The sequence below is a fragment of the Lissotriton vulgaris genome, chromosome 7 (genome assembly GCF_964263255.1).
Source record: "Lissotriton vulgaris chromosome 7, aLisVul1.2, whole genome shotgun sequence".
Taxonomy (NCBI): Eukaryota; Metazoa; Chordata; class Amphibia; order Caudata; family Salamandridae; genus Lissotriton; species Lissotriton vulgaris.
In genome coordinates, this window is record NC_141695.1 from 1,670,341,611 (window position 1) to 1,670,368,194 (window position 26,584).

General features: G+C 44.9%; 1 protein-coding gene across 4 annotated transcripts in view; it reads right to left on the reverse strand.

Annotated features, from left to right (window-relative positions):
* Positions 1–24,611, reverse strand: part of C7H20orf96 (chromosome 7 C20orf96 homolog) — an 87,290-nt gene extending 62,679 nt beyond the window's left edge. The window contains exons 1-3 of one of the 4 annotated variants that reach the window (XM_086932711.1): positions 24,523–24,611; positions 6,477–6,529; positions 5,049–5,172 (exon numbers count right to left, since the gene is read on the reverse strand). In XM_086932711.1, the coding sequence (XP_086788837.1) occupies positions 5,049–5,172; positions 6,477–6,515 (163 nt within the window). In that variant the 5' untranslated portion in view covers positions 6,516–6,529; positions 24,523–24,611. Of the gene's footprint in view, positions 1–5,048; positions 5,173–6,476; positions 6,530–24,186 lie in introns of all 4 variants that reach the window. The other 3 variants (XM_086932710.1, XM_086932712.1, XM_086932713.1) reach the window with 3 other exon arrangements.
* Between the last annotated feature and the right edge of the window lie 1,973 nt (positions 24,612–26,584).

Genomic DNA, 26,584 nt, shown 5'->3' on the forward strand with positions numbered 1-26,584 from the left:
AGCACTGATCACAGGGGCGTGGAGCGAGAGAAAAGCTGTAAGGGTTAGAATATCAACACTCGCTCATGAAGTAAAGCTGCAGGAGAACCGATCGAGGTAACAGTGCACCTGTAATGGTGGAGGCGTCACATGCTGGCGAAAGTGGCAGAGCATCAGGGCGCGATACCCACCCACAGGTGAAGGTGCAGTATTAAAAGCTGTAGGAAACAGCATGAATGGGCTACGGTAAAGGTAACCAAACATAAGCACAGCAATAGAAAGAGGTGTGACACTAGAGCTGCCAGTCACCCTCTAGGTGACATCTTGAAACTTGAGACAATTTCCCTCTAATTTTAAAGACAGAGTAAAATAAATCTATATCAGAAATAGGCACCTAATATATTTCATACTTTCAACCAAGCAAGTAAAGCCATACATCAAAATATAAATGTTCTACACCACCTTCCCCCTACCCTCAGATTGTCTGCTGTCTGTAGAGCATGTTACCAGATGACAAACGTTATGAGATGGTGGTGAACACAAAGCAATCAGGGACAATGCTGGAGAACCACATCTTGAGGATGGGTCAGAATATCATACAGAAGAGGGGACATATGCAGCAGCTATAAGAGATGCAGTCACACAGATGCTTATGTCCTGAGCCTATAGAACTGATTGTTGTGGATCAGGGGTTTTAGGTCTGTAAAGCTTGCATTGCATTTCCTTTTAATTCTCTATCACAGATCAACCCAGAATCCAAAAGACTCAAGTGCAATATCTACATCCAGGGCTGTGGAATTGTATTAAATATCTACTTCACCAATGGACGGGATGCTTCATAAATAGGGCTCCCTGTTCTTAGTTTTTACTGATTTTTACAGACAAAAAATATTGTGTTTCCGGTCTGTATTTATTTTTAGAAGTGGAAAAGTACAGATAGTTTGGCTTCTATTGCGTGATTCTCTATCCTGAGATTATGGCTTTCAGGCCAATAGCTTTACATACTGGCAGCATGGGGAGTTACAAAACGGAAGGAGTTTTGCTTAAATTACTGCAGGTCTCAACATGTATTTGTGCATTTATAGTATTTTTTTTCACGTGGTTTTAATATTTTATTATTTTTTGCCAGTGTAATGTGCTACATCCTGACAGGCATCAAAGTATGTGTGCACATTTATCTGGTAAATGAATGCGGAAATATACAAGTTATCACCTCATCTGTTCACACAACACAAATAAATATGGATACATGCCAACAAGCTGGCCACAAAATAAATATGGATAAATACAGACGGAAATGTTAAAAAATACCATAAAACCGGAAGCCCTATTCATAAATCTACTTGTTCTGTACAACAGCCCTCTTGTCCAGGGGATCTTCTAATGTCATGGTATGGATTTTAACAACTCTCTCATTATGAAATATTTCTGCTTATACGTCGACTGTAAATATACAATTGTTCTATCTAGGTCAACGACATAAAATATGTGCAGACACTTAAGCTCTGGTAAATAAGAATCCTAGAACTGGAAGAGCGCCCTGATCCCAAAACACTGCTTCACGTGCATACAAAATGGTGGCAATAGGCTATACATGTGCAGTTAGCATAACATTACTTAAAATGTGACTGTACAAGAGGACTAGCTTCAAGAGAAGATGGAAATGACTGACTTTATAAGACAGTGCCGTAGGGGAAGCCAAATGTAAACATCAGATGCCTGACAGTGTGGCAGAGCAGTGGCGAATGAAGGGTGTGCCAGGGAAGTAGTTAAAAGGGTAGGTGGTAAGGCACCGGCCCTGGGAGAAGATGCCAGAGCAGCAGGTCATGACTGTGTGTCAGGGCTCTAGCCAAAGGAAATGTGCTGGAGTTTCTGCCAGGGTGTCAGTTACTGATTGGGTTTTAGGGCATAGGGCATGGGATACTGTAGCGTGTGCCAAGGTGCCAGCTACTGGTTGTGTGTTATGGCATCAGCTACTGTAATGTGTGCCAGAGTAGGGTGCTAGCTACTAGTTGTGTGCCATGGTGCCAGCTACTGGTTGTGTGCCAGGGCGTCAGCTGCTGTAGTGCGTGTCGGGGTGCAACCTATTAGTTGGTGCCATGGCATCAGCTACTGTAGTGTGTGCCAGCTTCTGGTTATGTGCCAGGGCATCAGCTAATGTAGTGTGTGTCAGGGTGTCAGCTACTGGTTGTGTGCCATGGCATCAGCTAATGTAGTGTGTGTCAGGGTGTCAGCTACTGGTTGTGTGCCATGGCATCAGCTAATGTAGTGTGTGCCAGGGTGTCAGCTACTGGTTGTGTGCCATGGCATCAGCTAATGTAGTGTGTGTCAGGGTGTCAGCTACTGGTTGTGTGCCATGGCATCAGCTAATGTAGTGTGTGTCAGGGTGTCAGCTACTGGTTGTGTGCCATGGCATCAGCTAATGTAGTGTGCGTCAGGGTGTCAGCTACTGGTTGTGTGCCATGGCATCAGCTAATGTAGTGTGTGTCAAGGTGCCAGCTACTGGTTGTGTGTTATGGCATCAGCTACTGTAATGTGTGCCAGAGTAGGGTGCTAGCTACTAGTTGTGTGCCATGGTGCCAGCTACTGGTTGTGTGCCAGGGCGTCAGCTGCTGTAGTGCGTGTCGGGGTGCAACCTATTAGTTGGTGCCATGGCATCAGCTACTGTAGTGTGTGCCAGCTTCTGGTTATGTGCCAGGGCATCAGCTAATGTAGTGTGTGTCAGGGTGTCAGCTACTGGTTGTGTGCCATGGCATCAGCTAATGTAGTGTGTGTCAGGGTGTCAGCTACTGGTTGTGTGCCATGGCATCAGCTAATGTAGTGTGTGTCAGGGTGTCAGCTACTGGTTGTGTGCCATGGCATCAGCTAATGTAGTGTGTGCCAGGGTGTCAGCTACTGGTTGTGTGCCATGGCATCAGCTAATGTAGTGTGTGCCAGGGTGTCAGCTACTGGTTGTGTGCCATGGCATCAGCTAATGTAGTGTGTGTCAGGGTGTCAGCTACTGGTTGTGTGCCATGGCATCAGCTAATGTAGTGTGTGCCAGGGTGTCAGCTACTGGTTGTGTGCCATGGCATCAGCTAATGTAGTGTGTGTCAGGGTGTCAGCTACTGGTTGTGTGCCATGGCATCAGCTAATGTAGTGTGTGTCAGGGTGTCAGCTACTGGTTGTGTGCCATGGCATCAGCTAATGTAGTGTGTGCCAGGGTGTCAGCTACTGGTTGTGTGCCATGGCATCAGCTAATGTAGTGTGTGCCAGGGTGTCAGCTACTGGTTGTGTGCCATGGCATCAGCTAATGTAGTGTGTGTCAGGGTGTCAGCTACTGGTTGTGTGCCATGGCATCAGCTAATGTAGTGTGTGCCAGGGTGTCAGCTACTGGTTGTGTGCCATGGCTCAGCTGCTGTAGTGCGTGTCAGGGTGCAACCTATTAGTTGGTGCCATGGCATCAGCTACTGGGATGTGTTCCAGGGGGCAACTACTGGTTGTGTGTAATGGCATCAGTTACTGTAGTGTGTGCCATGTTGCCAGCTTCTGGTTGAGTGCCATGGCATCAGCTAATGTAGTGTGTGCCAGGGTGTAGCTACTGGTTGTGTGCCATGGCATCAGCTAATGTAGTGTGTGCCAGGGTGTAGCTACTGGTTGTGTGCCATGGCATCAGCTACTGTAGTGTGTGCCAGGGGGGCAGCTACTGGTTGTGTGTAATGGCATCAGTTACTGTAGTGTGTGCCATGGTGCCAGCTTCTGGTTGAGTGCCATGGCATCAGCTAATGTAGTGTGTGCCAGGGGGACAGCTACTAGTTGTGTGCCAAGGGATCAGCTACTGTAGTGTGTGCCAGGGTGTCAGCTACCGGTTGTGTGCCAGGGCGTCAGCTGCTGTAGTGCGTGTCAGGGTGCAACCTATTAGTTGGTGCCATGGCATCAGCTACTGGGATGTGTTCCAGGGGGCCAGCTACTGGTTGTGTGTCATGGCATCAGTTACTGTAGTGTGTGCCATGTTGCCAGCTTCTGGTTGAGTGCCATGGCATCAGCTAATGTAGTGTGTGCCAGGGTGTAGCTACTGGTTGTGTGCCATGGCATCAGCTACTGTAGTGTGTGCCAGGGGGGCAGCTACTGGTTGTGTGCCATGGCATCAGCTACTGTAGTGTGTGCCAGGGGGGCAGCTACTAGTTGTGTGCCAAGGCATTAGCTACTGTAGTGTGTGCCAGGGGGGCAGCTACTGGTTGTGTGCCATGGCATCAGCTACTGTAGTGTGTGCCAGGGGGGCAGCTACTGGTTGTGTGCCATGGCATCAGCTACTGTAGTGTGTGCCAGGGGGGCAGCTACTAGTTGTGTGCCAAGGCATCAGCTACTGTAGTGTGTGCCAGGGGGGCAGCTACTAGTTGTGTGCCAAGGCATCAGCTACTGTAGTGTGTGCCAGGGGGGCAGCTACTGTCGTGTGTGCCAGGGGGGCAGCTACTGGTTGTGTGCCATGGCATCAGCTACTGTAGTGTGTGCCAAGGGGCCGCCTGCTGGTTGTGTGCAGTGGCATCAGATATTGTAGTGTATGCCAGGGTGCTAGCTACTGGTTGTGAGCCATGGCATCAGCTTCTGTAGTGTGTGCTAGGGGGCCACCTGCAGGTTGTGTGCAGTGGCATCAGCTACTGTAGGATGTTTCAGGGTGCCAGCTACTGGTTGTGTGCCGGGGCATCAGCTACAGTAGTCCGAATAAGGGTGGTGGCTACTTGTGGTGTGCCAGGGTGTGAGCTCCTGTAATGTGTGCCAGGTTGCTGGTTGTCTGCCAGGGCATCAGGTCCTGCAATGTGTACTGCAGCACACTGGAGAATACGCCACACCACCAGTGACCGAGCATCTGCAATCTTCCAAAGGAGACGGACAGCGCTGGACCGCCAGTCAGCACTACTAACTGAGCAGGTACAGAGGAGCAAGTAAGAGCGCCATCTACAGGATGCTGAGGGAAGGCAAGAGTAGGGTGTGAGGTGGGAGGAGAGGGATCAAAGCCCAATATGGGAACAGACCTGGGCCATTGGCTAAGAAAAGTAGGTCATTAAAGATAGATGCTTAGCTTTCCTTACCATGCTTGCCTGATTTCTCCAAGATATTGTCAGGAACCAAACTTTTTGCAATGGGTGGTAACAAAGATGTGCGCGTCTGAGTCTTGGCCTCGCTCCCCTTACTCCTCTGCCACTGACTGTAGTCCTACAGGAAATAGGAAGCAAAGTTGATTTCATGTGAATATGGATCCTCCATTAACTGACCTGTGGGAAATGGATGCTTCACAATACCAGAAGAATGAGCAAACACGTCCTTCTCCTGTGGTCTGTGGTATACCTCCCCATCCTGCCCTAGGCAGGCCTGCTTACTCTATCTGTAGGGACCAGAACATCATGCAGTCACTGACTAATGCCATTCCACCAACAGGAAGGGTTAACTCTTCTGTAGCAAAAACAAACTACCCACGGTCCCGTCTGAGACAAAACAAGCATTAGCAAATCAAACAGGACTGGCCTTGCCAAGCTGGTGCAATGGGAATATTTCTATTTTTTACTACAAACATAGTCCCAAAAATAAAAACAGAAGTAAAATATGTCATTGCCTAAGTGGTGGCCTTATGCTTATAATAAAAAAAATGAATTTCATTTTGAAGAAATGTAACCATTGCTCAGACTTTTTTTAGTACAGTATAGGCGCTTTCTAGAACGTGGGTAGTCTTTTTAATTTTAACGCACACCGCAGGAAAATATATTATTGGTGCAAACAAAAGGTACTATCTGCTTTGAATTACCGTAACCTCAAGACATAGTTTAAACATTAAAAGGATGAAGATCAAAAAAATAGTAAAGTAATAAAAACATAAGTTCCCAGAGTAAAGTACTGGCACAGAAATGCACTTCTTTTTAAGAGATACTAAGAGATAGTAAATTGTGAATGACGGTTGATCAGACTAGTGGATGAAGAGGGTAGCCCCAAAGACCTCCCCAACCCAGAGTATGTTTGTATATATGTGTGGGATTCTTAATTATAAATATATTTGGGCACATGAACCTAGCAAGACCGCTGTTTCTAGCCAGACCGAAAAAAGACATTGTGGACAGTATAAAATCCAATAACTAATGAAAGCTACAGATATTTATGGACCAAATACTTTTATTATTTTTGAAAGGTAGAACACATATCTTCTACATCCATTGGCCAGCAGGAGCTATATACATATCACATAAAGGTACCACAAATGTATATCACTCAAAAACAAACCTTAACACATAAAGCTCCCATGCCCTCCTACCCGCCCCCATCAGGACTGGGAATCTTGCTGGTCCAACTACAGATAAGTATATACATATAACCAATTACCACTTATAGGCCTTCGGATCACTTACAGTTCCAGAGATATGACTAAATAGCACTGAAGTCAACAGTGGAACGATGCTGCTATCTACCTGCCCGTTTTTTTTTTTTATTTCTTCCAGACTGGATTTGGAAAATATTTTTTTTAAACATACCGTTTTAAGAAGTTTCTCTGCTGCTTCCGTAAAGGCCATCTGTCAGCAACCACCTGTAAAGGTGAGAATTAAGGTGTAACAAACCAGGTCATTCAGGCATCCAGTAAAAAATAAGGCACAGGCGTTACTGTACATGCATGTGGCCCGTGCCACCCATGGGTTCCAGGTGTGGGACTATGATGAAGAAACAACAATATTTATCAAGAAAACAGCTCAGGTTCCTGACGCAGAAAACTAAGTTAAGTAAGAACCTCAGCTCCAAGTCTTCTGGGTACAAATGTCACGTTATCATCTCCACCTTACAAAGAAAATTATTGCTGTAATCTCTCTTCCCCTATGTTAAAAGTAGGGAATCCAAGTTTAAAGTTCGGTGTTGTCTCGAGCTTCGCAGGCGCCATACATAGTTACCAGCACTAGAGGTCGCTGTGAGCAGCACTAGAAGTCGCTGTGAGCAGCAGCAGCAGCGCTCGTTTACCCGGACGCACGGATGAGTGTCTGTCAGCAGTCAGCTTTCTTCTCGGTCTTCAAATGAATTCGAAATAAATCAACGTGTGAAATACACTCAGGTTATTTACACTTTGTGTGCGAGCTTCTCATACGCACCAGCTCTGGCTTTACAATAAATTGTGGAAACAAATCCAGTGTCCATATAGCCAAGAAGAAAAAGCATTTACAATGCAATAGGTCTCGGGTTAATTAAGTTTGAGCTATTGGCATTGCTAAATATTGCAACACCAACTGCAACAAAAGCTATTGGTGTTGCATTATTTTGCAATGCCAATAGCTCAAACTTTAATAATGCGAGACCTATTGCATTGCAAATGCTTGTTTTCCTGGTTGTTGGTACCTGTGGTGGGGATGCGCTGTACAGCAGAACACAGTTCTCAAGAAGTGTATAGTGTCCCACGCTGGTATACCCCAAGACACTACGAAGGCCAGTCCGATGCTGGCGTGGGGGGGGGGGGGATGGAAGGAGGGGGGGGGCGGGGGGGGAAGGGTGGGGTAAAGGGGGGAGGTGAAAAGTTAACGCCGTTCCAGAAGAGGGGGCTGTGGCTGTGTGTGATGAGGTCGAGCTGTGGCTGTGTGATGGGGTAGGGCACGTCAGGGGTGGATGGATGTATGTGGTGCGCCACGCGATGGAGCCGGCTTGATTCATATTTTCAAATAGTTACTCTTGGGCTATCTGACCCTATCTAGAGAAAACCTAATGAAATTGGAATGTTTCTTCATAAAATAAACGAATAAATCTTTTCTAACCTGGAACCTACTCTGGAGGAAATTAAGTCAACTATTTAAAAACTTGAGAAGAGTTCACTCCAACTGCCCTGAAGAAGTCCGTGGAGGACGAAACACGTTGGCTACTGGAGAGAAGAAATGAATAAAGATTTAATCTTCAAAAATACACCTAAGGACTCTGCTACTCAATTCATTGAATAATTTTGGACTTGTGTTGAATGCTCTTTAGTGTAACAGATTTCTGAAATACTTGCGTGTGTGCTGGATCAATTGTTAAAAATTGTATGTGGTGCGTGCGTTCATTCAGCTGGGATCAGTGTGGGCTGCATGGCATAGATGAATGTATAGCAGCGGCGGTTTCTACATGGGGGCGTTTGGGCGCCGCCCACCCTGATTTCTCGCCGTGCGAGAAGAAGGCAGAAACAAATGGTAGTTATTTATTTATAACTACCATTTGTTTCTACCTGCCCTTCTCGCACGGCGAGAAAGCAGCGAACTTCCTGGTTACTAACTCGAGCCTCAGGGCAGGGGGGAGTGGCTTGGGGGAGTGGCTTGCCCACTGTTATTAATACTGACTGTTTGGACAGCCTGAGAGGCTGTCCAAACAGACAGTATTAGCAACAGTGGGCAAGCCGCTCCCCCAAGCCTCCTCCCATTCTCCGTTCTGCAGGATGCAGACTCGGAGAAATGACGCAGTTAGGGCAGCCGGCCGAACCAATCAGCGCCGGCTGCCATGGAGGGGAGGGAGGCTGCCTGCAGGCTTCAGTGAGGAGAGCGGCGGCATTCAAATGCAGGACGGCGGGAGCAGTCTCGGGACTCGAGTCGGGAAGCCAAGGTAAGTTTTTTATATTTAAATTCATTTTAAATTTAACCTTAATGTCAGACAAACTTTGCAAAATGTCTTTGGCTTTGCTTTAGCCCGCCAGCACAGGTTGTGTGTATCTAGTGCCGTCGAGGTGTGTGGGGTGACAGAATATAATAAGGCGCCAAGGGATGGTCTGTTCATTCAGTTCACTTTTGAGTGTAACCATTTCGGGTATGACCACTATGTTTTAAAGAGATACCAGGTGATTAGGAGAGAGTATTTGAATTAATTGTTTTCTATTTTAGATGTGATTTTGTTTCTCTCCATATTATATTTTAATACGTTCGGCTGAAATATTCAAAAACAGCCACATCAAAAGGCAATGTCGTGTAAATTGTTTAAACAGAACAATAATCACTTGCATCATTTTTATTGTGTTTTTTTCCTTCTATTTTTTTATTTTATTTAATACGTAATGTGCTTTGACCTTTTCAGTCCAATTGTCTTTTTTCAATTTTAAAGCAGTCCTTAAATATAAATGTTATTTTATTAAGAAGACTGTTTGAATGTATAATGTTCTAATAAGGATATTTGTAGAGGACGAAACATTTCACCAAGGTGGTCTTGGAGAACAAAAATATTTCTTACGTCAGCCAGTTGAACTAAGATGGAATGCTGGAAAAAGTGCCAAGGCCTAATTCACGAAGCTTATCTGAAGTATAGATTGGACCTATTCACGTTTTAACTCGTGCATGCATAGTTTATGCCAGATTCACAAAGTGGTGAATGCGTGAAAATACATGCACATTTATTTCAGACTAACGTGCGCTGTCTGATAAATATTAGGTATGGCAAGGAAGTTAAAGGCAAGTCGCGCGTGCATAGTCTTCATCTAGTGGGTATTCACAAATATTTGTAATATCCTTCTTGCACAAATCTATTTCTACTTCTAACCTCATCTTGAAAGGTTTAGGCATTAATGCTGCTGTGCATGTGTCAATGAATCATACAGAAAGCATTCCCCTCAGAGTATGGGAGACACTTAAGGGTTGTGTGTGAGTATGGGCCATATGTGCAAAGAATCTGAAGTGCAATTTCCAAATTATAATTGTAGGGGTCTGTGCTAGCAAAGACACTCGTGCCATCTGCCGGCTCGCCGGCCTCATTTCCCGGAGCAGGCGCCACCCCGCCCTGCTTGCTTAGCCAGGTGGCTCTTCCCTGATGACGCGGGCGGATTAATAACTTTTTCGTCGACTCGCCGGCCCGCAGAGGGTACCTGTTTACGCCCCGCCACTTTAAAATGTCACCAGCCACCACTGATGTATAGGGAGGGCATGCATAGGTGGGGACGTTCGAAATGGATGAGGGACATCCCGGGGGCTGGCGGGAAGTGTTGGCTTTCTTGTGTTCGGCCTTTTCATGCCTGGTCTGAGCTGATAAAGCACCAAGCTGAGTAGTAAAAGGATAATTCTGTACTGAAACCACAGTGTCTTGTGGACAGGCGTAGTAACCCTGGATATGATATGGCAAACATATGAACCAGGAAAGGATTTGGGAAGTAGAAAGAGAAGCTTTGCAGGTAGGATGTAAATCACTGGGCAGCATTTACAGTTTTGGGCCCGTATCCAGATATCCTGCCCCCAGAAAAGAATAAAGGTGCTAATACTTTGCAGAGGGGAGACCAGGTTAGTACAAGATGTATGGCTCAAATAAATAAAACACTTGCAAGGTCTCATACCTGTTCGAATAGAGTCAGGGTTGGGATATGTGTCAGTCTAGAAGGGCCGATCCATGAAAAACATTCAGGACATCCATCTTGGCTGGGCTTAACCACATTCAATCTAAACGGAAGTTCTACATAATACATATAAAGTATAGCCTCTGCCCTCCTGGGCCAAGGCTGGACATCCCGGTCATAAAATCTCAAAAGGATAACCCAGTAAAAATAGGACTTTAACAGGGAAGGTGTGCTACTAAACCTTGAGAAAGAGCGAGTACCCACTTCCCCATTCTGTAAGCTCTTGTGGGTGAAAGCAGTATGCGATGAAGGGAGCTCACCCAAAGCCCCTCTACGTTGTAGGTGTAAGGGTATATTCTTCTAATTGTGTATTTTTTGTTCGGATCTGGCTTGTGAAATAACTAAAGTTGTCTCCAGACCAGGTCTAAAAGGCCTAGCACTGATGCAGGGAGTAAGTAGCCAGAGCTAAAGGCATGGGTGCCCAACATTTTTTATGAAGGCCAAACCCACTGTAGATTTCCAGGATTACCTTCGACTTTATCATTTCATGTAATTTACTTCTCGGAAATATATATTTTATGGACAGTCTGAGAATCAGGGAAAGCTCAGATCCTAGCTGGACCCACTGGAGTAATGTCAAGTGCAGAAGAATAAATAGGTAATGAACAGCAACCAGAGTGACCAACTAACTCCAGGCCATGTCACACATGTTCCAGTCCCAGACTTTACTGTATCGGCCAAATGTATTCTGGGTGTCGTAGTTGCTCCTATTGAAATAATTAGACAAACTAAACTGATTACTATGATTTGTAGGGAAAAAGTTCAGGACTTAAAACAGTTTGTGTGATGTCCTGGAGTGAGTGCCCCCCAAACACCCAGCGACTGACCCGTCTATTCATTTATGAATTAGAATGGAAATCAGAGGCGGAGGGAAACTGACAGTTTGAGTATGTGGTGTGAAGAGGCGGGAGGAGAAATACACACACAATTTCCAACGTTCCTCGCATTTCCATTGCGGAAAACTGTTATAATGAACACGCGTTTCCGTTTATAACAACTTTCAGCCCCCAAGACTTCACAACCCCCGTCCTGTCCAGCCAGCAATAGAAAACAAGGATAAACCAAGAGTAGTGCACTTAAGATCAGCAGAGCTGAGCATATTATAAAGGTTCGGACTGGTGGAAAATTTGCAGTAGCCCCCACCACCCACAGCCATCTCTCCCATCCTCCTTCTTGCATAGTAGGTTTGCTACGGAAACGTGTTAAGTAGCCCCGAGAAGACACCCCCAGTTAACTGCCCGGCTTCGGTCACTACGCCGACAACGTATGCAGGGCGCAACAGTAAAGTTTAAACACGTCACAAACAATTCTCGCGCTACTGTACAATCAACTGACACCATTCCCCTTACCTAGCGCCGATCCAGAAAGTCACAGCAACAGAAAAAACAAGCATGCTGCCTTCCGTGAAGCCGGCCAAGAAGAGAGCAGTCATCGGTGCGCGGCGGAGACAGTGGCGACGTGAGCGTGCGCGCCGCGACCAAATCCGCACGTGGCCAACTCTTATCGCCCCCTCTCCCATTGAGAATGCTGGGCGCGTACACAGCTGTTGTCTCGTGTGCCGGCAGAAACGATTGCAATAGTTCTCTGCCGAGAACGCGCTCCGCGCGTCTCTAGGCCGAGACCTAAAAATAGTGTCTGCGCCGCTCAGCAACAGAAGCAGTTCTCTGTACCAACCAAAAGTGCAGCTATCAATGGTATAGCAGGTGCAGTGACACCAGGTTCCCGAGGGGTCCATTGAACCCCCATTATTGTTAGATTTTACTGTAGTATGGGGCTCTCTTTTTCATGCTTGCCTGCACCAGGGCCCACGGAACCTTTGCTATGGCACTGGTGCAAAAAGTCAGTTTGAGCTGAGGACTCTCCATATTTTACCAACTGGACCACGTGTTGCTAAATGGAGAAATGAAACATTTATACTTGTCAAAACTGCTACTGGGTGTACATTACAGAGCTGTCAGTCTTCTTCCTTCCACAGTCACGCATCACAGTCCTCTCCACAGCTCCCTTAGTTACCCATAACTAATTTTCTGCACTAGGGCAACATTAACCATGTCAAGGCCTTTGTGAAAAAAATGCCCTCGTAAAGTGGCAAAGTAAGCAAGGGAACCAAGTTTGGGCCTACACTGCCAACTTAGGGCGAACAAAGCTGGGGGTGAGTGTCTGAAAAGTTTCAGGGCTCCATCCATCATCTCCTTGTGTTTGCTTTGTTCGACCTCAGTTGGCTGGGTATGCCCAGACGTGGGTCCACTGCTCAATTTGCTACTGGATTCAAGCTAGCCTGGCTGATGAAGGGTGCTACCCAGAAACCGGCCCCAGGATACTTATTTCCGGTTCAGGGAAGACCTGGCTTGGCAGGTCCGGCTGGACTGTTCCCAAGAGGCACAGGGTCAAGATTGATTTGTATATAGCTGGGTCTGACCTGAGGTGGCGAAGTGAGCTAAAGAATGATGATGGATTCAACCCAGATCTGTGACTGGGGGTGAGTGTCTGAAAATTTTCCACGCTCTATCCGTCATCTCCTTGTGTTAGCTATAACATTTTGACCACCACAATATAAGGGATCAATCATCAGGAGTAAAGACAACATGGATACGCACTGATTTAAATTATCAGGTAACTGTGGTAGATACTGAGAGCCAGGACATCTGGCAGCTTTCTCTTACAATTAAAGTTTGGAGTAGGATGGCTACATTTAGATGAGCCAAGTATAATACAGTACCACAAATCCTAATAATTCTTGATAGTCTGCTGTCTAACATTCAAAGCCATGCCCATGCTACCAACAGAAATATAATGCTTTTGGCCAGTGATTTTAACATACAATCTAAACTTTGAAGCAAATATAAAATTATAGCTGAAGAGGTGGATCAACATGGGGGGTTCCATCTCTTCTTGGCCCTTTCACTTTCAACCACTCCAGAGTTTTGCCTCAGTTAGGTACTCTAATGCTAAAGCATAGTATTGAACTAATATTGGAATAACAGCATCAGGCCTCATTTCGCATCCCACCAGTATATCTGAGCAGTACTGTAGTACCATTAATTATATAATCCTAAATCAAGCAGATTGGCAATTGATAACTGAACGAGCTGAAAGTGACCAAGAGCTTTCATATTGCATTTTGAAGGCCGTGCTTTTTATATGCTAAGAAGGTGCCCAAAATTGGAATTAATCTAATGGTTTCAAAAAAGAGGAAGTGGATAAAGTGGAATTCAAGGGAGAGGATGAAAGCCCTGCCAGACATATATAATGTTTTCACAAAGGTAATCTTACAGGCGAGTAAATCTACACATGTACATTTACTCTTCCACTTTGTAGTAATTTTACTTCTTTCGTTTATCACCATTTACAAGTGTAAATTCACTACAAAGTTTAGGCTTACATGTTTAAACCTCGTGAACTCAAGGCATTGGGCCTAATTTATATGTGCAACGTTACTACTTACATATGCCCCAACAGGGCACACATTGCTCTGTGGAAAGTATAGGGGGAAGTTTAAAAGTTTCTGAAGTTTTTTTTAAAACAAAGAAAAATATTTTTAAGACCTAATATTATTGTCAATTAATTTACAATGTTTACTTTAAAACGTAGAGTATAGTAAAAATGCTACAGCGTTATTAACTTAATTTTGAATTAAATATGTAATTATTTTGAATGTGTAAAATGTAAAGGATTTTTCTAAAGATTTATATAAAGAAAATCCCATTCATGGTAAAAAAATATATATAATATATATATATTATTTTGTAAAGACTATTTAAAGTTATGTTTGAAACTAATGTAAATTAATTATGTAACAAAATGTAAGTTATTAACATATTTTATAAGAAACTAATATTTTTTAATATATATGAATATTTTAAAAGTTAAAATAAGTTAATTTAGCATTAGTTCCTATGGGGTTTTATTTTAAGTCCCTGTCTCCACTATTTTTTTTTGGGGGGGGGGGGGAGTGTTGCAGTACCAGTGGGTGGCCAGGTGTGGTGCTTGAACTTACTCAAGCTCTTAGGTGGAGTTCATTTATCACTGTTTTGGATCTTTTTAGCCTTAGCAACTATAGAAGTGCAGGTTGTGAATAGCAGTGGGCTTACTCTATTGTGATTTGGTGCTTGTCCCTCCCGAATTCCCTTCATAGCTCTCCCTTAATCCCTCCTTACTCATCTCTCTAACCCTTCACCTTTAGTAGTAAGTATTCCCCCTTTTTCAAGTCACTTGCCCCGGCCCTCCCACATTTACCACTAAATGTATACGTATGTGTGCAGAGACCTCTGCAGTTGCGCAGAGATCTTCGCACATAAAAGATGGCAGAGGCGCAGACCTCTGCATGTAGGTTTGTGAACAGCATTTTGTAGTATGTTAGTAGTACTATAATAGTGTTTCTGGATGTACTACATAATGCAGTTTATGAACAAGTCTCATAATTTGACTTGTGCACTTTTCTTTTTTTGATAATCAGCTTTATTGATTTTTGGGAAACAAGGAAGATTAGCACTGAAAGCTCAAGCACAGATTTGCATAGATGACATAATGGGTGTCAATAATAACGTACAACTATAGGCACAACGAGTATACACTCTACATGACAGGAATAAACAATTTGTCGAAGGTAAGAGTCCCTCCTCCCCACTCTTTGGTATTTGGTCAGGCATCCCCAGGCCTTGAACAAGGGTTTTTCTTGAGCGGCGCACCAGTCCACCCCTCGGGACTTGTACACTTTTTCAATGCCACTGTGGAACTGAATTAGTATATTGAAATCCTTAATGAAATGACTGAGCTAATACAGCCTTTTAATTACTAAACCTTGTTCCTTAAAGCCTAAGATCTGGGGGTGGGCAACATCTTTAAAATGATAAATCATGTTTTGAAATGTATTGATGACCTTAAAAGTTGGTTCAGGTGAGGATGTGAGGTTTTTTAGGTAGACATAAAATAATGTCAATGGATAAGAAAACCAAATGGGAACGTGAACAGTGGGGAGATCTTCTGTAGGTGTCAAAGGACAATAACATTATTTTAGACACCTGAATGTCCCTGGTGACTGAAACAATGTTATTGAGTCAGAGCCCTGTATAAAGGTTGATAGTTGGCAGGCTCATTTCTTGCCTAGACATCTCAAGTGCACCAGTTTTAAGTTCTTTCATTCTTTAAGAATAAATTAATATAAAAGTTTAGAACAATTTCCTTTGGAGGAGGTATTGGATGCCATTCAGTGCCAAAAACGGGAATGAGCATCTGGCCCAGAACTGAAAGAGAAGAGAACTGTTAAAAAAGGATAAACAGAAGACTATATGTGGTTGGCAAATAAGAAATAAGTAGTAAATATCCAGACTGGATGCAGTCAGCAGTGCTCATTTGCGGCCATGTGTCTATGGCACATAAAAAGAGATTTCAATCAATCATAATACTTGTAGAGCGCACTACTTACCCGTCAGGGTCTCAAGGCGCAGAGGGGTGGGGGGGTGCTGCTACTGCTCGAAAAGCCAGGTTTTGAGGAGTCTTCTGACGGCAAGTAGGTCTTGGGTCTGCCGTATGTGGGTAGGGAGGGTGTTCCAGATCTTGGCGGCGAGGTAGGAGAAGGATCTGCCACCGGAGGTTGTTCATTGGATGCGAGGGACGGCGACTAGGGCGAGGCTGGCTGAGAGGAGCTGGCGGGTGGGTTGTAGAAGCTGAGTTTGCTATTCAGGTAGGCTGGTTCGACGTTGTGGAGTGCTTTGTGTGCGTGGGTGAGGAGCTTGAAGGTGATCCTCTTGTCGACGCGGAGCCAGTGTAGGTCTCTCAGGTGGGGGGTGATGTGGCTGCAGCGGGGAACGTTGACGATCAGTCGGGCGGAGGCGTTTTGGATGCGTTGTATTCATCGTAGGTGTTTGGCTGGGATTCCTGCGTAGAGTGCGTAGCCGTAGTCCATAATCAGTACCAAAGCCCAATTAGTATTTTCTTGTGATCAGATTATGGTATTTCCTGTGATGTCATAATTATGCAAAATAGCATGCCTGAAGTCTGAAAACACCAACCATTTTTCTGGACACAGAATGTTGGTAGGTAAGCTAATTATGAAAGCCAGGAGTCTACTTTTGTAAAGTTTTGTATAATTTCAAAATGTTACATGCATTTTGATTTTTTTAACATAACACTGTTGTCATTAATGTCAAATGTTATACAACATCTCTTACTGTGATATGAAATATCCTAATTAGTTCTCACTTCCAAGAACTTCCAAAACTTGTGAGTTCAGGTAAGTAGCGGCATTGCATGCTTCAGCAGTGATTCTGCCTGCTTTTAACAAGATCTACCCCTCCGACCAGAGGTCGAAGGGAATGGGATCTACTGGGAACAACATTGTCAAACTATTTTAATTTTACCAAAACAGTTCCCATAAAGCTGGTTACAAAAGAACAGTTCTTGGAAAAATCAATGCCACCTTGAGTTTCCTCAGGCTGAAAGGGAAGGAGGAGGCTTCCTGCAATATGAGTCTAAAGAAGGGACAGACCGCTAAATAAGAAATAAAGCTTCGTTCCATGGTGCCTCCGACTTGAAAGAAATGCAAATGTGTGCAATTTAGTTTAAATACTTTATTTCGGTTGATGCCCATGAAAGAAACATAAAATAGGAGCAATATTGTAATGTTAATCAAATAAATACAAGAGAACCATTTTCAGATAAAAGGACCACAATATAAGATTTTAGAATTATTAAAATACCTGCGCTGGGGCAATTTTAAAATTTTAAACACAATTTTACAAATCAGAACTGTGTAAAAACATAATTTTGCTATAAAATTCAAAGTTTCTTGGCAGTTATATTTTATGATCAGCTGGGCAAGGATGTACGATGGGAACTATCATGATTGTACACAATGTTTGAATTCTAGTGTTTGCTTAATTATCCTGGATCGAAGAGGCCAGACTGCTTTTAAAAATGTTGCTGTGGACCACACAAGACCCGGTTTCTGACCTGTAGATCCACAAGGCTCATTTGTGGAACCGTATTCCAAGAAGTCTGAATAAGGGTACAATCCAGTGTCTTCTTAGTCTGGTGTATGCTGGACAAAAGAAACAAGCATCGGCATAGCCAATAGGTCTTGCTTTTTAGGTCTCGCTGGTGTTAGCAGCGCGTAGCCCTGCCCCAGCAAAAGACCTATTGTTGTGGGTTTCCTGGGAATGGCTGAGCGGGGGTGGTTACGCGCATTTCTTAGGCGATTTCATCTCTAGCACGCGCTTCAGCCTGCGCGCTTGCATCACGTGTTGAGACATTCCCGTGTGCTGCAGCTCTGGTGTAGAGAACGCGCCTAATGACTTCCGTGTTTGTTTAGATATCTTTTCTAGCACGCGCTTGAGCTGGCGCGTTAGCATCACGTGGACATTCTCGGGCGCTGCAGCTCTGGTGTAGTGAACGCGCCTAATGACTTGCGTGTTTATTTATATTTCATTCCTAGCACGCGCTTCAGCTGGCGCGTTAGCATACGCCGCTGAGCTATGGGCGAGCGTGCAGTGTTTGCTGGAGGTGGCTGTGCTGTTTTTCAGTGCTTAATATCATACAGATCATGAACCAGGAGGCCAGTTAGAGGCTTGTGTGCACCTTCGTGTTCCACAGGGGAGGGGCGGGGGTAGGCCAGTCTTGAGTAATCAGTAGCACTAGGCATGCTGGGACGAGTAGGCCGCCACTTGTGACACAAGTGCAACTACAAGTCCCAGCATGCTTACAACTGCTAACTGAGATACAGGACCCTTGCTCCCTAACACCACTTAGTGGGCGCCTGGATGTCTAGGCTTCCTCGCGCTAGACCTTGCACCTGCCTTAGCAGTGCGAGTGAGGGTGACTACCTTAAACGGAGGTGACACACACGGCGCCAACACCCATAACAAGGTTTCCAAGACCGCGCACCACATTAGCCAAGTTACGGAGATGCCATGTGATATCAAAAGGTGCCGACAGGAGTACATGTATCTACCTATTCTCAGCACTAAACAGCCCATCTGTCATGTCACTTGTAAAGCCCTACAAATGTTAGAGGTTTCTGTGCAATATAATCTGTCTCCAAATATACTTGACCTTCATATACAATTTATATGCCAATGCTGTTTACTTTGCTCTTCTCTCGTATTGCAATCTGTTTATTAGGCTTTGGCAGTTGTCTTAAACAGCCTGACCTTTTCCACATTGGCGCCATGCCGCTTTCATTCATTTCTTGCTTAGTGAGTCAGTATCAGTGTTAAAAGCTTTGCTTTCAGATATTGTAGGTCTGAATGTCCGATTTATTGGTGCTGGTGTTTACTTAGGGCGTGTCTGTTATTACATTTTGTTAATTGGGCTTTTGCACCCCCTGGCGCCCTGCCGTGTTCATCATTAGTTTCCTGCTTTGTGAGCAGCACAACAACATATAAACTCTGCAACACAACAGCATCACTCACCACCACAACATTTACATGCACTGTTCTGTTTATTAAGTCTTCTATTTCTATTACATATTAAATGCAATACAATGCATACATCTATAAGCAAATTACTCATCCAATAATTCTTGCTTTTTTTCTACTTTTGCCAATTTGCTTTGTACGTTACAGTTGCTTTTTCTTACTTTTCAGGAGCTAGATAAACACACATTTTTATTTGCACTTTCTGTTGCTCAAATGTGTCTCGATGCGAGACCTATTGCATTGCAAATGCTTGTTGTGTTTTGTAAGTGGTTAGTTATCCAGTAGATATCCTTACGTGCAGTAATATAAAGTGTTGGATATCTAAAGATTTACAATGGCTTGAAGGTGATATCTATTGTTTTTTTTTTATATCGCAAATACACGTAAAGCAAAAAGTTTGTATGTGTAGGTGTACATGTTTGTAAAGACATAAGGAAAGTGTAAAATACAAAACAAATAACAGCTGCTTAGATTAGCCTGCTGGGGCTTGTTTTGCGTGCTATTGTGTGCATTAAAAAAAATCTATTTTTTTTTCGTATAATAACCAAATGATGCATTCTGGGAGTTGTAGTCTTAGTTTACATCGCTTGTTCCCCTTTACTGCTCCTCCCCACTCAGGAGTGTTCACTCTGCCCACGTTATTTACGTGCGCCTTAGGCTTCTCTGTTTGTTTCTGATGATTGCAAACATGAAGAGCACGCGCAGTAAAACAAACCACAAGGCCCATGACTTTTTCATGTTGGAAAGGAACGAAGATAGGCTGTTGCGCATGGCGTATAATCAATCATCTGATAAACTCAATTTGTCTTGACCGTACCGCATTCCACTTGGTAGTCGAGCTCACAGAAATCTTGAGTTTTGCGATAATGAAAGGCCAATGTGCTCTGCTAATTCTTTTGACAAGTGTAGGCCTATTCTACCTTCCTGCTTAGGGGCAAGTCCGAACAGAAATCACACGTTGGGCTGCCTCCGCGGCCTGTCCCGGTTTTCTCTTTGCATTGTGGGACTTGTAGTGCTTAGTGGATGCTGAGCTATACATAACTACTAATCCCAGCATGCAAAGAAAAGGACAAGAGCTAGATGTATTATCCATGCATGGAATTTTGTAATATTCCTGGGTATTCTGGCACTGACAGCCACATGTTTGCCAGCTCTGATTAGGAACAGAAGTAGCAGAGTGATGTGAGTTGAAGCCAGAGCTTACTGCAAACATTTGGAACCGGAGAGTGGACATCTTGAGTGCGATGACATGCGGGTTAAATTATATGTAATTTACATTTGGTAGAGTATAATCCTACGTATGCGCACAGCCGGTCAGCTGCAGCCCGTTAAAGATGGTAACCACCGCACAGGCACGAGCAGGAAGGAAGCTGCTTTGTGGTGACTTCTGTCTGGGTCACGTGGCCTATGCCTGAGGGGAGATAGGCCGCCTGCCAGCTTGCAACTTGCATGGTGTTGTCACCGTCTCTGCTTGTCCATTCGGATCAAGAATGCAGGAACTCATCGCTGGAGTGGAGAAGTTCACGTTCAACATCGAGATGGACGTGGGCGAGCAGAAAGGTGCCTTCCTGCTGCCCTTTAAAGGAATGGACAGTAAGTGTGATTGCGCGTGACGCTGCAAGGCGATAGAGGAGGCGCGTGCAGCAAACATTTATTTATCCTTCGCACGCAATCAAATGTTTGACAGTTAAAAACAGACATATTTTGGAACATACAAGAGAGAAACGTGGTGTATTGAGATTACTTTCCGAATGCCAGCCACGGTGCTGTCATGTCATTGGTTTCGTCTTTTTTGTTTTGTTGCACCAACGTCTGTTGCATTCCGGGACATACAGTGTCAATTTAACAATGAACATATGGGCTCATACACCTCCCCATCCAAAATGTTTTCGGTTAAACATCAGGACAGGCCGGAGGTTTCACACTTGATGCGGTTCAGTCCAGTAGCTCTGTAAACTAAACTCCCCCCCCCCCCCCCCCCCCCACACACACACACACACAAGCAAGAACAATGGACGGGAGAAAGTGTTAAGCTCAGGGAAAAGGAACACAAAACCACAGGGCAAGGGCAGGAGGAGAAGGCAGTATCCATTCACGGACCATGAGAACCTACTCTAGGCCCTATCGCCGTGAGAAGAGCACCCAGGATACAATAATGAAAAATAGAGGTAGAAATAAGGGAAGAGGAAGGGGAGACGTACACTATTATGGGGAAAGAGTAGATGGGAACAAATGCTGCATACATGGAAGCGGGAGGGGGAAGCAAGCAAAAAGACGTGCAAAAATAGGGAATGAGAGCAGGGAAAGGTCAGGGGATACGAAGGCAAGATTTATAAGTAGCTACATAAAGGAAAAATCAACAAGCCTGTGCACTCGAGAGCGAGCACCGGGCCATACAGTGAGGGGTGAAACGAGAAGCGGGAGCTGCTGGTGTGCGTGCGGGGTTGCGAGCAGCAGCATATGTTTCCAATTATCGCGCCCGCGTCTGGACTCGATAATTGGAAAGATATGCTGCTGCTACTCGTAACCGCAAGCACTAGGCCGTGGGCATGCACCTGGGCAGACAAAAAGAGGCTTTGGCCAATTGCGTGCTGTCTTTGTTAAAAAGATGCATGCAAAGGCCTTTAGCCTGGGGCAAAACTACAAGCACAAGCGCGAACGTGTGTGAGCGATTTCTGAAAGCCCTTACATACTGTCATTGCCAGAACAGCGCATGCGCGCTGTTACAGGCTCGATCTAAAAATTAATAGGTGAGCATCTGTTTCCTGGGCTGCTTCACAGGCCGGACAGACCGTGCTACTCACTGTATGGGACCTCCATTTACAGGTGAAAGATACGAGTGGGAGAGTACCCAGCCTACATTTTATATACAAGGGTCTGGTGAATGGCGGGGCGATCTCGTCCAGGTAGATTTCGAACCTTGGCTCCCATTTGTGGTTCAACAAGAAATCAGATAGACTGCCACTACTAGTTCTGTGGCAGCGATGAGGGCTGTCTCGGGTCTGTGGTTTCGTCTGAACCCAGACTGGGATGGGTCCAAGATGTTGTTGTCTTCCAGGTGGCGGGCCAGTTGCATGTTGACAATTTTCTCAATGACCTTCACCTTGAACGGGAGCAGGGAGTTGGGCCAGAAGTTCTTGAGGACCGCCTTGGGCTTCTTGAGGAGGGCATCGATTTTGGCGTGTTTCCAGCTTTCCAGGAATGTCGCTGTTTCGAAGAAGATGTTGATGACCTTCCGTAGTTGGTGTACGATGGCTGCGTCTGCTTTGTTGAATACATGGTGTGGGCACGGGTCTGACAGAGATCCTGAGTGGATGGAGTTCATGACCTTGCGTGTCTCGTCGTCGTGGATGTTGGACCAGAAGGTTAGGCGGTTGGCGCTGGTGGTGCTCACAGGGGAGGTGGGGTTTGGCGTAGTCGGGCGGTCATGGTGTGGAAGCTGTCATGGATGTCAGCGATCTTGCAGTGGAAGAAGATGGCTAGTGAGTTGCACAGTTCTTGTGAAGGCGGTACGTCGTTGGCGTTAGCACTGGGGTTGGAGAGTTCCTTTACGATGCTGAATAGCTCTTTGCTGTCGTGTGCGTTGTTATCCAGGCGGTCTTTGAAGGAGGATCTCTTGGCTAATCTGATGAGGTGGTGAGGTCTGCGGGTGGCGTCCTTGTGGGCTGCGTGGTTGTCTGGAGTGCGTTCGTGGAGCCATATCTTCTCCAGTTTCCGGCATGCGCGTTTGGAGGTCTGCAGCTCGTGGGTGAACCAGGTGGCTCTCTTGCTGGCATTTTTGTTGGAGGGTTTCTTGAGTGGGGCGAGGGTGTTGGCGAAGTCGTCGATCCACTGTCTGAGGTTGCGGGCTGCGGTGTCTGGGTTGGTGGGGTCGGTGGGTGAGTTTTGGGCGAGGGTGGTGATCAGCTGGTCTTCGGTGACTTTGCTCCAGCGGCGGCGAGGTAGCTGTTGGGTGCGGTGGTGCATGGTTGGTTTCTTGAAGGTGAAATGGATGCAGCGGTGGTCGGTCCAGTGCAGTTCGGTGGTGTGGTTGAAGGCGACGTGGGTGCCTGAGGAGAAGACGGGGTCCAGCGTGTGGCCTGCGGCGTGGGTGGGTGCGGTGACGAGTTGTCTGAGGCCGAGGTTGTCGATCAGGGTGGCGGAGTTGGCGTCGTCGTTGTTCTCGAGGTGGAAATTCAGGTCACTGAGGAGGATGTAGTCCGTGGAGGCGAGTGCGTGGGTGCTGGCGAGGTCGGCGATGGAGTCACTGAACTGAACCCGTGGTCCAGGGAGTCTGTAGATGAGTGTTCCTCTAAGGGTGATGTTGGGGTCGGTGTGGTTCTGAAAGTGCAGGTGTTCGGCAGTGTTGAGGGGGTCGTCTGCGTGGGTGGCGACCTTGAGCATAGCATACCAAATACAACAAAAAATAGCATAGCATAGCATAATAAAACATAGCATATCAAAACAAAGCATAGCATAACAAAGCATAGCATAACAAAGCATAGCATAGCAAAACATAGCATAGCAAAACATAGCATAGCATAACAAAACATAGCATAACAAAATGTAGCATAGCATAACAAAACACAGCAGAGCATAGCATAATAAATCAAAGCATAGGATAGCGATCCATAGCATAGCATAACAAAACATGGGATAGCAAAACAAAACATAACATAGCATACAGCATCACTCAGCACCACCACAACATCACTATGCGCTACCACAACATCACTGAACGCCACAGCATCACTTGTTCGCCATCACATCACTCAGCGCCACCACAGCATCAATCAGTGCAACCATTCAACAACAACTTGTTCAAATATGTTCTCTCAATGTTTCAAGCTTTATTACAAATGTAACAAAAAGATGTTAATATTTCACTTCTGTTATTGGATTTTCGTCACAATAAAATACACTGAACATAATCTTCACAAAAGTTATTTACAAAAGTTTAAGCTATTGCCATTATAAATTACAATAACGTTCAAGTATTAATTATTTAAAAAAAATAAAAGCCATTGTTATTTGTAATCTCAATGCATGTAAGTCACGTAAATACAACACATATTGCATTACAAATGCTATAGGTGTCACATTTGCGAAAGTTATAACTATTGGCATTGTAAATGACAAAGCTAATAATTTCGCTATTTTCAAAAACACAACATAAATAAATCATTTGTCATTTACAATACCAATAGCTCAAACTTTCGTAATGCGAGACCGATTGGCACCTTTCTAAGAGAAAAATACCAGCCAGTGGTCCTGTTTTTTAATAGTCTACAAAGGCCTGGACATGCTACTACGTAGGACATCAAACAAAATCAAGTGTTTATTTGTAACATGATTTTTCTGCACTTGTTTACTTTAATTATTAGTCCAGGATCGCTAACACAGCTGTAGCAGGGTAGCAAGTGGTTAGGGTCAATCAATAAATCAATCAGGAATTTATATAGCGCAGATAATACTCACCCATACGGGTCTCAAGGAGCTGGGTGGGTTTCTGGTGACACAGAAACTCAGTTACTTACAAAAGTGACGCTGCAAACTGTCCTCAAACTGGGGTTTTGTTCGCTTGGTGTGGTTGGTGTCTGCAATGCCAGGACTTTTACATCCGTTTTCCATGTTTTTTAGAGCTCATCGCTCATAAGTGGGTTTATCTCTTTAAATGGATGTCGTTGCTTGGTGTTATGAGTGTTAAAGTGTCACTCCTTAAATGCTCTGTGCCCGCTGCTCCAATATACGTACCCAAGCTCTGTCAAATTCGTTGCCACATCCTCATGGCCCACTGTGTGTCTTAACACCCACCTATTCTGTCACCTCTTTCTTGTCTTGACTGCCCTGCACCTTTCCATCCTTCAATTACGGCAAGTGCGTTCATCACCATGGCTACAGCTAGTCGTGGTTATAAGAAAGCGGACTATGAGCTGAGGGTGCGGAGCAGGGCAGAGATGTCGGCCATCTTGGACTGGAGAAGTCCCACTAAGAACGAAAGGCAATCTTTCGCAGAGTTTCCACAATGCTGCTTCAGCCCTTACGCCCTCCCAGCCAGTCTATCGGTGATCCAATGGCTGTCAGTTGTATTTAGCATTCAGCGAGGACGAGGCGCAATCAATGAACGAATCGTCCTCTATCAGATCTGGACCCGGGAGTATGGTAATAGAAGAAGGACTCCCCTCAGGTTGCCGGGTTAGTCATTAAAACAGAATTGTAAAAAGTGAATGGTCAGTGATAAAACTAGCAGCTCCAAAACGTACTCAAATATTTAGTAATGGCGTATTTTTACGCGAATGCTTGTAGATAACGTATATCTTGATTGCGGGAGACGGGATGAAAATGGATCAAGTAACTGCAATTGTTTTTTTTTTATTTGGAAAATATATTTCAACTGAATCCGAAAATATTGTTCTTTTCTATATTGTATTTGAATTGTGATACCAAGCTTTAATCATCTTGTAACTTGAGTTGGACTAATAGGGAAATATTAGTTCTCAATATGGCCGCCACTTCTGCGAGGCTGTATATCCCCTAGTCTCTTTTCTGCTTCATCAAATGTCAACGAGGTATCATTTTACTGTTTTAGTGCGCCCATCCCACGCGCCGCTATGTTGTGATTGCTAGAAGCTGATAATGCTGAAGATGGAGTTTTATCAGAATCATGAGTCTGGATTTAGGAGATAAAATTAGTCAATTGCCATTTGTAGAAACGTTTTAAAATAATGTTATTTGATTTAAGCAGTTAAGGGAGCGCGTAAAACAAGCAAATATTGGTGGCAAAAGTTGGACGACTTTGTATGTTTCCCCAGGTTTTCTACAGAGAAAATATTGACCTAACGTAGCAATGAAGGTGCAGTAGTTTGTTATAACTTGATGGGTCATCAAAGTAGCATAACAATGTATTTAAGAAACACTTTTTTCCATTTTTGTTAGTGTTTGCATATCAAATGTAACATTCATATTTGGACCTTAGTTAAAAGTGAGGTAGACATATTTCACTGCCAGTATTGTAGGCACACTCTTCAAGGCCCTGTGGGCCCGTAAACAACTGCGACTTAAGTGGGGTTAATATTCTGGGAATGTTGGGAGTTCTTCCCCAAGGATGTTTGAGAGTTAGTGGCAAATGATGCGTAAAATATCGTTTATAGATAAAACGCACATTATTCATGTATTGCGTCAAAGAATAATATGTTTATTGTTACCCAGCTCAGTGTAACTCATTTCAGTCCTGACAAGTATCACGCATCAGACGTGACTCTAACACATTTTAGTGTGGTGATCCGCATCACCGCACTGAAATGCATTGTCACGCATATGAATAGTGCTTCAGCAGCCTCACTGAAGTTTTACCTAAACCATATCACAGAGTGACTTGAGCAGCTGGCAGCGCGCCGCCAATGGCTGGCACGCCGTTCCCATGCAGGCTTGAGTCTTGCAGTTAAGGCTGCAGGCTCACTGATGTGCAACAATGTTTTATTGTCAATATTTCCAGTGGCACGGTTCTTAGCACCTGACGTCACGGTAGTGCCCCGTGTAATAGACGTCTGATGCTGTGGGTGAGGGAGGGTGGCGTTACGTCCTGCCACTAAAGGCGGGGAGATTTTTTTTTCAAAGGAAGCGGGCGGCGGCTCAGGCTGGATTTGCGGGCGCCGCCGCAATTATGGAGCTCGAAGCACTGCCTGCTGAGTTCTCACACCTGCCAGGGCCTGGCCACCGTCGTGTGCTGTCTCAATTATTCATTACCAAGCTCACATGAAGGGAGTGATGTAGGAAGCGGAGGTGAGTGACAAAATCCTGTCTGGACTGATCGTGCCTGGACTGGCCGGAAGCACAGTGGCTGCTCACTGTGACTGCCTGTTCATGCCGAGGCGGC